General features: G+C 42.1%; 1 protein-coding gene across 6 annotated transcripts in view; it reads left to right on the top strand.

The window, feature by feature from the left end:
* Window positions 1-14029, top strand: part of NMNAT3 (nicotinamide nucleotide adenylyltransferase 3) — a 114446-nt gene that overhangs the window by 39560 nt on the left and 60857 nt on the right. For 4 of the 6 annotated variants that reach the window (XM_054479745.1, XM_054479747.1, XM_063662228.1 and 1 more), the window contains one exon: window positions 10873-11021. In XM_054479745.1, coding sequence (XP_054335720.1) covers window positions 10913-11021 — 109 coding nt within the window. In that variant the 5' untranslated portion in view covers window positions 10873-10912. The remainder of the gene's footprint in view (window positions 1-10872; window positions 11022-14029) is intronic. The other 2 variants (XM_054479746.1, XM_063662227.1) reach the window with 1 other exon arrangement.

Genomic DNA, 14029 nt, shown 5'->3' with positions numbered 1-14029 from the left:
CTGACAGACTCTCAAGTCAAGGGAGAGAGATGAGCCACATGGCTGCCAGTTTTGTGATTTGGGCACTAGAAGGGCCATGATGCTGTCCCCTGATGTCATTATGAACAATTGCTCCTACATTTTGCTGCTACACAGGGAAGCCCCCAGGGCTGTAGATGGCATAGGATGCTTTCCCAACACTAAATGTGGCATATTGCCCACTGTTAGACTGGAGTGGGGGCCTTGGGATGGACCCCAAGTTGGGTATGGGCAGAGGCAGGGAGAGAATAGAGGAATCAAATATTACCTCTAAGGTGGGAATCAGGAATCAGGGTCCTTGGATGGGGCTCAGCCAAGGCAGCAGATACAATTTATGGGGTTAAAACAAAATTTAAGTTTGGAAGGGAACTGACACCCTAGATTAGGACGCAGAAATTCTCAAGAGGTAAAGCAAACTGGGCAAAGGAGAAGTACCAGATTTTGAAGGCAGTAATGGGGATGGGAGGGTGGACAAACCTGGGGCTCTGCTGTTTTGACTTGGGGAATATTTCTTCCACAGTTACCTGCTTCAGCCTAGATCCTGCCATGAAGTGGGCTGCTGCTCCCTGGCTCCCACTCTGATCTGCTTTTCACTCTTGCCTTGTCTCCCAATTAATAGGGTAAATATCTCTTTTAGTCACCTTCCACTCTGCATTAGACCCAGTGGGATCCCTGCCCTCAGGGATTTACAGTGTGCTACGCAAGGAAAGAGTGGAGGCTACAAAATATAGACTAAAAATATTTGTCTATATATAGACAAATATACTATGTCACCTTTACAAGGTTAGAGGAGGGAGCTCTGACTTCCAGGTGGGCCTTGCAGGAAGCTCCACAGGACAGTTGGCATGGAAGAGAACATTCTAGCACTAGAAAATGGCATAAACAGAGGCCCAAGAAGCAGGAACATGCAGAAGACACATTAGAGAATGGTAGGTGATCCCAGCTTGGCGATGATATGGAGTACTTGTAAGGAATAGAGAAGGTGGATGGGAGACAAGTAGGAGAGGTAGAGTGAGGCCAAAATCTCCATTTTCCATATGGTTCACTAAGGCTGAGACTGACTAATTAAGTCATATACTAAGCACAAGGCTGTTTGCCAGATATTTCTGGCTTTCCACCTCCAGCACATAGAGACGAGTTGTACTTTCTAGCTCACTGTAGTTGTGTGGGATCTATAGAGGTGACATGTGGCAATTTGGGGCCAAGCGTAAAGTTGCTGGTGAGGGACTTTCCAGAGCCTTCTTTTTCTCTACTATTGCTACTAACTGCATTCCATGTAGTGGCTGGTCTATCATCTTGAGTCATGGATTGAGGGACAAAGATGACACAGAGCAGAGCCCTCAACTGGTATGGAATGAGTATGTATTATGAACATGAAATAAGCCTTTATTGTTTTAAGCCACTAAGATTAAGGGCTGTTTGTTAGTGCAGCTTACCTGGCCTCTTCTGACTCATACACTTAATCAAGGTAACTCGGTTAGAATGTACTTGTTGGCTTTGATTCCATGTCTGTCTTGTCATCAAGCCAGTGTCAGGCAGACGTCTGTGTACCTTTAGGGGCCCATAAGCAGGGTCAAGTCTAGAGCTGTAGATTTGGACATCACCTACACAAATGTGGTAGGACATGGAAAGAAAGTAATAGAGATTTGGTCTGTGGGCTTTGGGAGTGAGGCTTCTTGCCCTCATGTTCTTTCTGTCCCACAGGTTTGTAGTCAATTCCACGTGGCCTATTGATAAGTAGGACATCATTGCTGCCTGCAGGGTCTGGTGGTTCAGAGATGCTGGCTTGAGTTTGTTGACAGCTGCACATTCATAACATTGCTAAAAACTTCATAAACTCTGATGCCTGGAAATAGCCCAAGTGATTTGAGGTTTTGCTCACTTGTAAATGTTTGAGTATTGTGTCCACAAATTGCAAATTGAGTAACTCAATTTCGAGGCACAGCTGTTATTTGGAAAAGACCCATCTAGGAACGCAAGCTCCTTGCAAAATAATTGTGCTTCATTTTTGTCAAGTATCAGAAAACCATTAAACTGCCAAGCCATGTGGCAAATGCCCACTAGAAGCAGAGTGTGACAACGAGACATAATGAATCTGTTTTGGGGAGAAGTAGATAGGACAGCGTCTGGTTTTTGTGATCTACAGAAAAGATTCACTGCTGCACGTTTCAGCCATCCAGAGTCCTGAGTAAGAATTTTTCCTCCCATGAAAAATTCATATAACAAATTTAGTTATGGTAGTTTTTTTTTTCCTTAGGTTATTTTTTCCCTTTCGAAAAATGTCCATTTGAGTTTCTGCATATAAAATAGACTTAACTGGGACAATAGAAACTTCTAAAAGTTTACATACTTTTCCATTTTTATATACTAACCCAATAAACATTCATTAAATATTGGCATAGCAGTTAGAATTGGGTTTAGCTGTGTATAATAGAAAAATGGAAAATAATGGTGGCTTTGAAGATCATTTCTACCCCAGGTAAAAGAAACCTGGAGGTAGGCAGCCTGGGGCTGGTATGACAGCTTCAGGGTCATCGAGTCTTGGTTTTCTCTTGACCTAGTCTTTGTCAAACCTGGAGTAGATCCTTGTCCTCAGGGTCTAATACAGCTGCCATGCTCCAGCTATCACATTCCAGGTAGCAAGAGTAGAGAAGAGCAGAAAGGCATGCCTTTCCCTTTTAAGGACAGTGTCTTACCTAACACTTCTATTCAAAGATCACTGGCCAGACCTTAGGCATATGTCCTCAGCCTACTGCCAAAGACATTGGGAAAGGTAGCAATATGCCCAGCTGAAGACAGGCATTCTGTGACTAAAGAGGATGGGAGAATGGATATTGAGCAGTTGCCAGCAAACTTTATCCTACCAGAGGTCCTTGATGCTTGTTCTTCCTGCTAGATTATAACCTTCTTGAGGACAGGAACAGATTTTATTTACTCCTCTATCTCCAAGGCACTAGCACAGTAGCTGGTAGGTTGTGTTTTTAATTTTCTGCTATTTGCATTCCTAACAGCAGACCCAAAACCCTCCTCACCTTCTAAACCCCTCTTCTGCCTTCTTTGTCCATGTTGACAGATCAGCTATGATTTTAGGCATATTTATTTTTCATCAGAAAATTTTACTTCTACCAGAATGATATTAGACTGTCTGTTCGTGTGTTTTTCAATATTGACTCTGAATTCCAGGGACAAGAGATGCTTAGAGGAGGGTTGTTTTCTTGGAGCTAGACAAAAGACTACAGCACTGGTACTTCAGCTTGACCTTCCTCATCAGCACCCTTCAGCGGTGACATCTCCCAGGCTGAGCTGGCCTGAGCAAGCTGCCTAATATGTGTCCAAGGGCTGCCAGGTCTTGGGTAACTAGAAAAATGGGAGGTCTTTTTCAAATAAGGTAAAGAACCTCCTGGAAGGTGGTATAGGGAGTGACAAATTATGTTTTAAACACAATGAAAGACAAAGGAGCTAATATTTCTAGAGAACCCTCTATGGGCCAGGTACTGTGCTAGATGGGTCACCTCCAATAACCCTCATGAAAGTTCTAAGAGGTAGATATAATTATCTCCATTTTCTATGTGGCTCAGTGAGCCTTAGGGAGGTTGACTGGACTCTTTACCAGAAAGCAAGCACAAACCCTTCCCTTCCAGGCGTGTTGAAAGAATTAGCATTGATGTGTGTGAAGTTTTTAGCACAGTGCCTTGCCTATTACTCAATAAACCCAGTAGTAGTTACTCAGATGTACTTTATTGTGGCAATTGAAACTAGTCCCAAATTGTGAGTATGGCATTGTAAGAGATCTCATTCCACTCCTTGTGCTCCTTCAAATCTTTTGAAATTTCTCGAAACTAAAGAGTGGGCTGCCTGCTTTCCTGGGAGTCTCATAATTAGGATGAATGCTTAATTGACATGTTTGTTTTCTCCAAGGGGTGGCTGGCAGAGGATTCTCACACCGACAAGGAAGGCATGCTTTGCTTTTGTTTTTAACAGCATCGTATGCCCGTAGTGACAGCGGGTGAATCCAACAAAGTTAAAAAGAAAAAGTACTGGAGTTCGCATGAAGGTTGATTGCCCTAGAGAAGTCGACACGCTCACACAGATGGAAATGATTTCACCGAGTCCTGAAAAATGTCGTTGTCAGCCCCACATACAAACCATGACTTGTGTTTTCTTTAAGATGAGGAGTCTGGTCAAGAGGTCTGTGTAATGAAAGATGTTTGTAGAATCCATTTCCATTCTGCCTGAAGCCATCTGCTTTATGTCTATAATAAACAGGGATGTTTTCAGCCACTTTCCCGGGCCTGGGCCCGTTAGAAATGCTCACCGCAGGGAAAGGTAAATTGACTGCCTCCCAAGCAATGAGCATTAGCACGTTACATCTGCAGTGACGGCACTTAACCTTCCTGGGTTGCCTTCCTTACTGTGCCTCTGCGATGGCCTGTGACAAATGGGCTGAGGGGTGCACACTAGGTTAGAACTTAATACACATGGAGTATTGGCCAGCATCACATTATGTGTTGAGCCAAGTGAGATGTGAGCAGGCAGAAGAGGCCATATTCCAGGAAGATGGAGGCCGTCTGACCTTCTCCAGCCAGAAAGCCCTGAGGGCAGCTGGGGCCGTCCTGAGACTTTCTGATGTACCCACTGTCCCTGAAACTTCCTGATGCACTTGAGTACTCTTTCCGAAACACAGACTGAGCAAGTCACATCCCTGTTTAAAATCCTTCAGAGGCTTCCTCCTTGCCCATAAGATAAAATCTAAACTCCATAGGCACCCAGGGTCCCTCGTGATCCTTCCACTCTCTGCAGCTTCATCTTGAGCCACTCACACATCAGCTGCCGCCTACACGTGAGCCATACTGACATCTTTCAGCTCACCTCCAACCTGCAGCTGCTGTGTCTAGGCCTTTGCAGCGCTGTGCTTTGTGCCTGACACAGTGTTCACCATCTTCCCCAGCATTTCAATTTCCTCTCCATTCTTGCTTTAGCTGCAAGGTCCCTTCTGACAGCCTGCCGCTAAAAAGATGGGTGTTTTAACTTCCTACGGCTGCTGTAACAAATCACTGCAGCCATAGGAAACTAATGTGTGGCTTAAAACAACACAAATTTGGCTGGGCGCGGTGGCTCATGCCTGTAATCCCAGCACTTTGGGAGGCTGAGGCAGGCAGATCACCTGAGGCTGGGAGTTTGAGACCAGCCTGACCAACATGGAGAAACCCTGTCTCTACTAAAAATACAAAATTAGCAGGGCACAAGTGGGACGCGCCTGTAATCCCAGTTACTCAGGAGGCAGAGGCAGGAGAATCACTTGAACCTGGGAGGCAGAGGCTGCAGTGAGCCAAGATCACGCCATTGCACTGCAGCCTGGGCAACAAGAGCAAAACACCATCTCAAAAAAAAAAAAAAAAGCAAAAACAAACAAACAAAAACACAAATGTATTCCCTTCAAGTTTTGTAGGTCAGAAGTTTAAAATGAAGGGGTCCTCGTTCCTTCTAGAGGCCCTGGGGACAGTCATTTCCTTGCCTTCTCCAGCAGCTAGAGGCCGTTTGCATTGCTTGGTTCATGGCCCCTTCCTAGCACTTCTCTCTTCTCTGACGACTGCTTCTTTCACACATCTTCTTTCTCTATTTAGCCCCGTTGCTGCCCTCTTTATGGGGACCTTCGCGATAAAACTGGGTAATCCAGGCTACCCTCCTCATTTCAAGATTCTTTATGTAATCACATCTGTAAAGTCCCTTTTGCCATGTAACATAACATATTCACAGGTTCCAAGGATTAGGACACGGTCATTTTCAGGGGCCAATTATTCAGCCTCTCACAGCGAGGTGTTAAGCCCTGCGCCCTTACCCTGGGGGTTATTGCCTGTTGAATTGTCCTACCCATAGATGACTGGAAGCTCTTTGAGGGTGAGGGCTGCATCTGCATTGCCTCCTATTGCATCCCACTGTCCAGTAGAGGGCCTGGCCACTAGTAGATGCTTAATAAGCAGTTGTCCACTGAGTAGATGGCAGGCAGGGCAGTGCCAGAGACCGGGCTGTTGTGGAGAAACTGGACGGACTCTGAAAACCAGTGCAGTGAGCAATGTCTAGGCAGTAAAATCTGGAAGGAATTGTCTGGACTGCCTTGGCAAATGGACAGCCATCAACCTCCAGTTCTCTAGGGCAGAGGGATGACCTTGGTGTCAATGTGCAGGAGGCCAGCATATCCCTGTTGACAGGATCATGGTGGTAAAGAGGGCCCAACAGGCAAGGATGTCTTTTTTAAATTTCAGATTGAGTAGGGTGAAGTGGGGCTTTGGGGAGGGATCTTGTGTGCCTTCCGGGAGCCAGAAAGTTCACTTTATATCTCTGGAAGGCTCATTCCATTGACTGGGACAGAACCAAAGAGAGGAGGTAGCCATCTGACAAAAATACTTGGTCAGGGATAGACACTGACTCTGTTGTTCGTTCCACACACATTTCATGAGTACCTATTGGTGCCAGGCACAGTGCTAGGAGTTGAAAGGACCAAGATGAATTTAAAAACCACTCTCTAATCACTTGAGCCCAGGAGTCTGAGGCTGCAGTTAGCTATGATTATGCCACTGCACTCCAAACTGGACAACAAAGTGGGACCCTGTCTCTTAAAAAACAAATAAAAAATAAAAATAAAAAACCTCTAAGATATTATCTTCCACTTGGAGAAGAGCAACATGCATTAAAAAAAAATGATGGTTCTCTGGTGAAGAAACAAAAAGGTGATAAAATGTTTAACAAGTACAGAGTTAGCATGGTGGTGGGGGCAGTGGGGGGAGATACAAGGTAAATATTCCAGGGAGAAAACCTTGAAGGCAGATCACCAGAGTGGCAAGGGTGAGGATGGCGTTTCAGGTGGTCATGACTGCATTTGCAGAAGCAGCATGTTGTGCTTGAGGAGTGGGATGAAATGCTGTCTAGATGACTATGGAGTGGGAGGCAGTAAGCTGGGGAGGGGGCGGGAGCCAAAGGTAGAACCTGTTTGCCTTGTCTCCAGTTTAATGATAAATTCCAACAAGCCTGTACACCACATTCTCAACTTGTTAAATCGTTCGGCAGCAATTATCAGTCCGTGGCCTCCATTAAATGCTTATTGATGAGAAGCCTTTCCCAATAGCAAAAGTCTCCCTCACTTGCTCCGTCTCACTAGATATTTTTAGATGATGAGGGCAGATGGGACACTTTTATAGCATGCATCTTGCCTTGTGTCTGATGAGATTTGCACTCAAATCAGAGCCAGTTTATTGTCCTGGTGGATCCCTGGAGTGAGTCCATTTTAGCCCTATCACTGTATTTCCCTGGGTTTGGCTTGGGAGGGTACTTAGTTGAAGCAAATTTGAGTGTACACATGGTACAGGTGCACTGACCCTGTTACTGATCCTGGGAATGTGCATTCCTGTGTCCTTCAGCCTGCGATATGGCCCAGACAGAGCACAGTCACCATTAGAACAGTGTGGCTCAGTATGCCCACAGCAAAAAAAGAAAGAGAGGCACTTAATAAAGGTCATTTATTCTCCTTCTCAGCATCACACTTCATGGCTGTTGATGCCACCATTCAAGCAAATGTTCTAATTTACAGTTTCTGGGAACTTTTGGAAAAATGGATGAGAGCCCCAGGTTACCTGAGATGCTACAGTTACATGTTTTAATGGTTCTAACAATGTATATTTTGTCAAAATGAAACAGGATTTTGAAAGACTTCATAACAGTTGTAAAAAACAGCCACCTTTTCAGATACAGTCATCACGAGGCTGCTCTTGTGAATAGCTTGGCACACTTTGTAAATATCTCATTAAACCATCCAACCTCCCTGGGAAAAAGCTAGCAGCAGCTTGTTGACTGCTTTCTTCCCACACAGTAGGGCGTATTCCTGCTGCCTCAAAGGAAGTATGGAGAGACCACGGCCCGCCTAGGCTGAGAGCTTTTCATCTTCACACTGTAGCTCAGAGTACATGCCCTCCAGCCTGCCAGTGCCCTGTTTCAGTCTTCACTGATCCCTACTCTGGGCCAGGCTCTGTGCTTCGAGCTGAAATCCCAAGAAGGAGAAAACACCACTTCCCTTCCTAAAGGGTTTACTGTCCAGTGGATAGGAAAGACACATAAGCAGGCTTTTTCAATAAAATGTGGCATGTGATTTATTAAAGGTAAGTCAGAGATGAGTTAACCTAAGCTAGATGTCAAAGAAGCCATCTCAGCAGCCTTCCACCCTCCCAGCTCCCAGACACTTGTATCCCCAACTCTGTGGGAGCCACAGTGAATTAGTTAATCCAGTTTCCAATCCCCTTTCCCTCACTGTTCTCACTGGAGAGGCTGTCAAGCTAAATAGATGCCTTTTCTAGCCTCTGTTGTAGCTACAGTGGCCATGTAACCTAGTTCTGGCCAATGAGACAGAAGCAAGATCTACAGGAGGTTCTAAAAAAGCTCTTGTGTTCTTGATTAAGAGGCATAGCCAATCTAGTACAGCTTCTTGCTCCTCCGTCTTGCGTTTATTGAGGTTGTGATGGCTGTAGCTGCAACAGCAATCTTGTGACCATGAGAGAGAAACTGAAAGAATTGTAGGTCATTGTTGAGCCCATGATCTAATGTCATTAGGTGCCTACTTCCAGACTTTTTGTCATGTTAGAAACAAATGAACCTCTCTTTGTTTAGACCACTGAGGTTAGGCTTCTGGTATTTGCAGCTAATATATCCCTAACTGATATAGGTACCTAGCAGGTAATTGATAAATAGTGATTGAAGTAATAAATAATGTGATCACATGATTTGGATCTTAACATATTGGGATGTGCTGGGGGGTTTTCTGGTTGGAGTAAACCAAAATAGCCTGTACAGAAGGTTGAAGCAGGAAGCCATGAAGATCTCACAAAGAAGTCCTAACAGGTAGTTCACTGTTGCTAGAACATAAAGTAGGAAACTGGATGAAAGCCTGGAGAAGGAGATAACATGGGCCAAGTTGAAACACTTTCCTTTGATACAAGCAGGGTCCCAGGTTCCTATGACCGAGCACTCTACATGTTGCCCCCAGAGCTGCAGGATTACAGCTAAGACCATCATAGCAAGATGAACAATAAAGGCAGTAAATGCATTCCTCCCATTGGTTTCTGTATTATCCATTACTGCATAACCAATTACACCAAAATGTAGCAGCTTAAGATAACATATTTATTCATTATTTTTATTTATTATCTCACAGTTTCTGTGGGTCATGAATCCAGATATAATTTAACTTATAAAGCCTATCTTATAAAGCTTCAGTCAGTGTTCGCAGGGCTGCAATCACATCTGAAAACTTGACTGGGGAAAGATCACACCCACACTCATGCACATAGTTTTTGACAGATCCAGTTCCTCACTGGCTGTTGGTCACCAGAGGTCTCTCTCACTCCCTGGACCCATGGACATCATGGGGCAGCTCACAACCTGCCTGCTGGCTGCATCAGGGTGAGCAAGTGAGAAAGCAAAAGAGGTGAGCAAGAGGGAAGCCAGAGGCCTTTGGTAACCTTATCTCAGAAGTGGTAACCACTACTGCTGTATTCTGTTTGTTGTAAGCAAGTTTCAGCCTATACTTAAGGGACAAGATTACCAGTGAATTCTAGAAGGATCATTGGGAGCCATCTTAAACACTGCCTACCACAGACACACCGCCATCTCCTTTCTCCTCCTGCTCCGTTAGGGTCAGCAGTAGCAGCACCTTTCTCACCATTGTCATCATCATCACCACAGCCACAGTGATTATTTATTAAATGCTTCTTATGTATCAGGCACTTTCCATATGTAACTATCCTCATTATAACCTTGTAATAGTAAGTAACATTATCCCCATCTTGCAGGTTAGAAACCTGAGGCTCAGAGAGGGTCTGTGATTTGCCCTAGGTCTCACAGCCAGTAAGAGGTAGAACTAGGGGTCAACCAAGTCCCACCTCGAGGAGGCAGCATCTCAGAGGCAAGAGAGCCGTGTCTGCCAGCCTACCCTGGAGCCTGGGCTGTTTCCTTCTCACCTTTAACCTCAACAGAGTGAGACCAGAGGGTGGATTGCACCCTCTCAAAATGCTTGGGCCCCAGATAAAGGACAGTAGGTGAGATCAGAATACAGTCTGCACATTAGATAATAGTCCAGTAACAATGTTGGTTTCCTGATTTTAATCATTGTTCTGCAGTTATATAACAAAGTGTCTTCATTCTGAGAAAACACATACTGAAGTATTTAGAAGTAAAGAGATTTTATGTCTATTACTTACTCTCAAACATTTCAAAAAAAATATTTATAAACAGGTATGTATGTGTGTGGAAAGAGAGTGATAAAGCAAGTGTGGTAAAATGTTAACATTGGGGAATCTGGATAAAGAGTATAAAAAATTTTGTAAATTTTTTTCAATAAGTCTGAAATTGTTTCAAAATAAAAAGTGTTTTAAAAGTACTAATCTACTCTAGGACCTTGTGAGATCTATTAGGACTACCAGAGATGACACTATGGGGGTCTTCTAGCCCTCCTTCTGACCCCAAGGTGATCTGTCGGAGCCCAAGGAGGATATAGAGGTTCAGAACAGAACATGGGTTCTGGGATCAGGCTGCCTGGGTTCCAGTCCTGGCCCAGTAGCTTATAAGGTCCCTGAGCTATATGTAACCACTCACGGTTGTTAAAAAGGACTTGGCAAGAGAAGGATATACCTTGGCATAGCACTTGGCATACTTCATGGCCCATGGCAAACCCTCCTTAAATGTTGTTTTAATGGCCTCCTCAGTCATCTTACAAGTGAGAAGTAATGGTCTGTGTGTGGTTTAGAGAGACTGATCTGGATAATTGTCTCAGTGCTAACTCCCTGACATGAGCTTTTGTCCCCATAAAAGCAGGGTGGCCACTGCAACGGGTGTGGATGTGCCTGACAAGATGAAGAGCCGAATACCTGTGGTGCTCCTGGCCTGTGGCTCCTTTAACCCCATCACCAACATGCACCTGCGCTTGTTTGAGGTGGCCAGAGATCACCTACACCAAACAGGTCAGTCAGGGGGCCCAGGAACAGAAGAACTGGTGGGTTAGGCTTCATGGGGCTTTTCTGGCTGCTGGCACCACTATTATTAAAACAGCTCAGTTTATTTATTCACAGCATAACTAGTGGCATATTTTTTTCATCATATTCAAAGGGTTGATGCTTATAGTCTTGTGACATATGTACAAGTCATACCCCTTACCATAGAACTGAACACATCTCAAGGTCTCCCCTCCCTGCCCACCTCACATTGGCAATGAATGACAACAGGCCCTCTATAGAACCTGTGCCACAATCAGGGCATCCTTCCTGGTACTCCCAACACCTACCTACACAGCCAGATGAATAGGTAGCATGTGCCTTAGAAAGCTCCTGATACTCTTCAGAGGGTAAGAAAATGCTTGATAATGGGCATTTTGACATTTTCTCATTTTAAAGAATAGATCTTAGATTGTTACAAATTAATAATCTTGTATATAGGGCATTTCCAATACAGATGGCATGACTTTGACAGGAATATTTAATCAGCTGGAAATATATAATCTGAGGATATTTCACCTGCTTGACTTTCTATTTCATTATTAAAGGAGTAAATTGACATTTGTAATTTGCATGATTGTTTCTAAAGAATATAAGTAATGTATCTGTTGCTATCAAGTATATATGAAATTATCTACTTGTATATTTATGAATGTATTATGTATTCATATATGTATTTTGTGTTTCTATATTGTTTGTAAAAGTTTGCCTTTAAGGACATTGTTTTTATACCAGAATCCATCCCTATTTACTTTTAATATAACAAAAAGTATTTGAGTAACATGGAAATCATTTCTTCAAAGAAATAATGCACAAGTATTAGTTTATTTTAAAGGAAATGTCTTTATTTTAAAAACATATTTTCATTGAAAAAGTGAAAGGGATATCCTATTACTACCAGTAGGACTGTACTGGTAGTAATAGGATAAATTTTGAGGACAATTTGGTGTTTTGTGACAAAAGATTTAAAGTCTCTACCCATACTCAGAACAAAGAGAAAAATGAACCAATGGAAACCAAACCAGATTTGATGCAGATGTTAGAATTAGCAGACAAAGACAATAATTGAAAACAATTATTATAATTATGTGCTATATGTTCAAGTTAAGTAGAGATATGGAAAATATAAAAGGACCCAAATCAAACATCTAGAATTAAATACTACAACCTGTGAGATGAAAAATACACTATAAAGAATAAAAAACAGACTAGACCTTACAGAAGAAAAGATTAGTGAACTTGAAGATGTAATAATAGGAACTATCTAAAAGTACAGGAAGAAAAAATTTTAAAAAAGAAAGAATAACAATGAGATATGGGAGAACTTGAAGCAGTTTAATATACTTGGAATTGGAATCCCAGAAGGAGAAAACAAAGGAAGAACTAGAAAAAATATTTGAAGACATAATAACTGAAATTTCTCCAAATTTGGTGAAAACCCACAGATCCAACTATCTGAACAAACTCCAAACACAAGAAACATTAAGAAAACAACACTGAAAAATATAATAATCAAATCTCTCAAAACCAGTAATAGTCAAAAGCAACCACAGAACAAAAACAAAGATGACAGCAGATATCTTGTTACTGAATTTACCAAAAGAGAATTTAGTGTAATAACATTGTTAAAGAACTGAAAGAAAATACTGTCGACCTAGAATTCTATATCCATTCCATATCTGGCAAAAATATCTTTCACAAACGAAAGCAAAGTAAAGGCATTTTCAGATATTCAAAAGCTGAAAGAACTCACCACCAGCAAATTTGCACTACAAGAAATGCTAAATTCTTCAAGCAGAAGGAAAATAATACCAAACAGAAGCATGGACCAACACAGAGGAATACAGAGCACTGGAAATGGTAACCACATGGGGCAATTATATAAGATTTCTTATTGATTTTCTTTAAAAGGTAATTAACAGTTTAAATAAAAATAACAATGCATTGTGGGATGTATAACCTATGTAGAAGTAAAATATATGATAACACTAGAATAAAGCTGAGGGGGTAAAAGGGAAGTATACATAAAGTGGTATAACATCACTTAAAGATAGACTGTAAGAAGTTAAAGATATGTTTTAAACTCTAATGCAACTGCTAAAATGAAGCAGTTATAGTTAATAAGCATACAGAGGACGTAAAATAGAATTGGAATATACTCAGTTAATTCAAAAGAAGAAAAAGAAGAAACAGGGAACAAAAAACAGATGAGACAAATAGAAAACAACTTAAGAGATGTAAACCTAACTATATCAATAATCACATTAAATATAAATAGCCTAACAACTTCTGCAAAGAGGCAGACTGCCAGATTCAATAAAATAAGCAAGACCCAACTATAAATAAGAAGCATACTTTAAACATAGAAACCCAAATAAGTTAAAAGTAAGAGAACAGAAAACTGTCCTATGCTAACACTAATTAAAAGAAAGCTGGAGTGGCTATAGTAATATCAGAGAAACTAGATTTCAGAGGAATGAATATTACAAGGGATAAATAAGGTCATTTCATAATCACAAAGGGGTCAATTCTTTAAGCAGAAGTAATATGCTTTTTGCACTTAGTAATATAACTTCAAAATACATAAGAAGCAAAAATTTATACAATTGCAAGGAGAAATAGACAAACCCACATTTAGAGTCAGCTATTTTAATGCTCTTCTCAGTAATTAATAGAATAAGCACAAAGAAAATTAATAGAAGACTTGAACGACACTATTAAACAATTTGACCTAATTGACATTTATAGACCACTGCATCCTACATCACAGAATACACATCCTTCCCAAGGGCACACAGAACATTTACCAAAATAGGCCATATTCTGAACCATAAAAGAAGTCTCGGCCTGGTGCGGTGGCTCACGCCTGTAATCCCAACACTTTGGGAGGCCAAGGTGAGTGGATCACCTGAGGTCAGGAGTTTGAGAGCAGCCTAGCCAACATGGTGAAACCCCGTCTCTACTAAGAATACAAAAAT

This window comes from Pongo pygmaeus, chromosome 2, assembly GCF_028885625.2.
Source record: "Pongo pygmaeus isolate AG05252 chromosome 2, NHGRI_mPonPyg2-v2.0_pri, whole genome shotgun sequence".
Taxonomy (NCBI): domain Eukaryota; kingdom Metazoa; phylum Chordata; class Mammalia; order Primates; family Hominidae; genus Pongo; species Pongo pygmaeus.
This window is presented reverse-complemented; position numbering and strand designations above follow the sequence as displayed.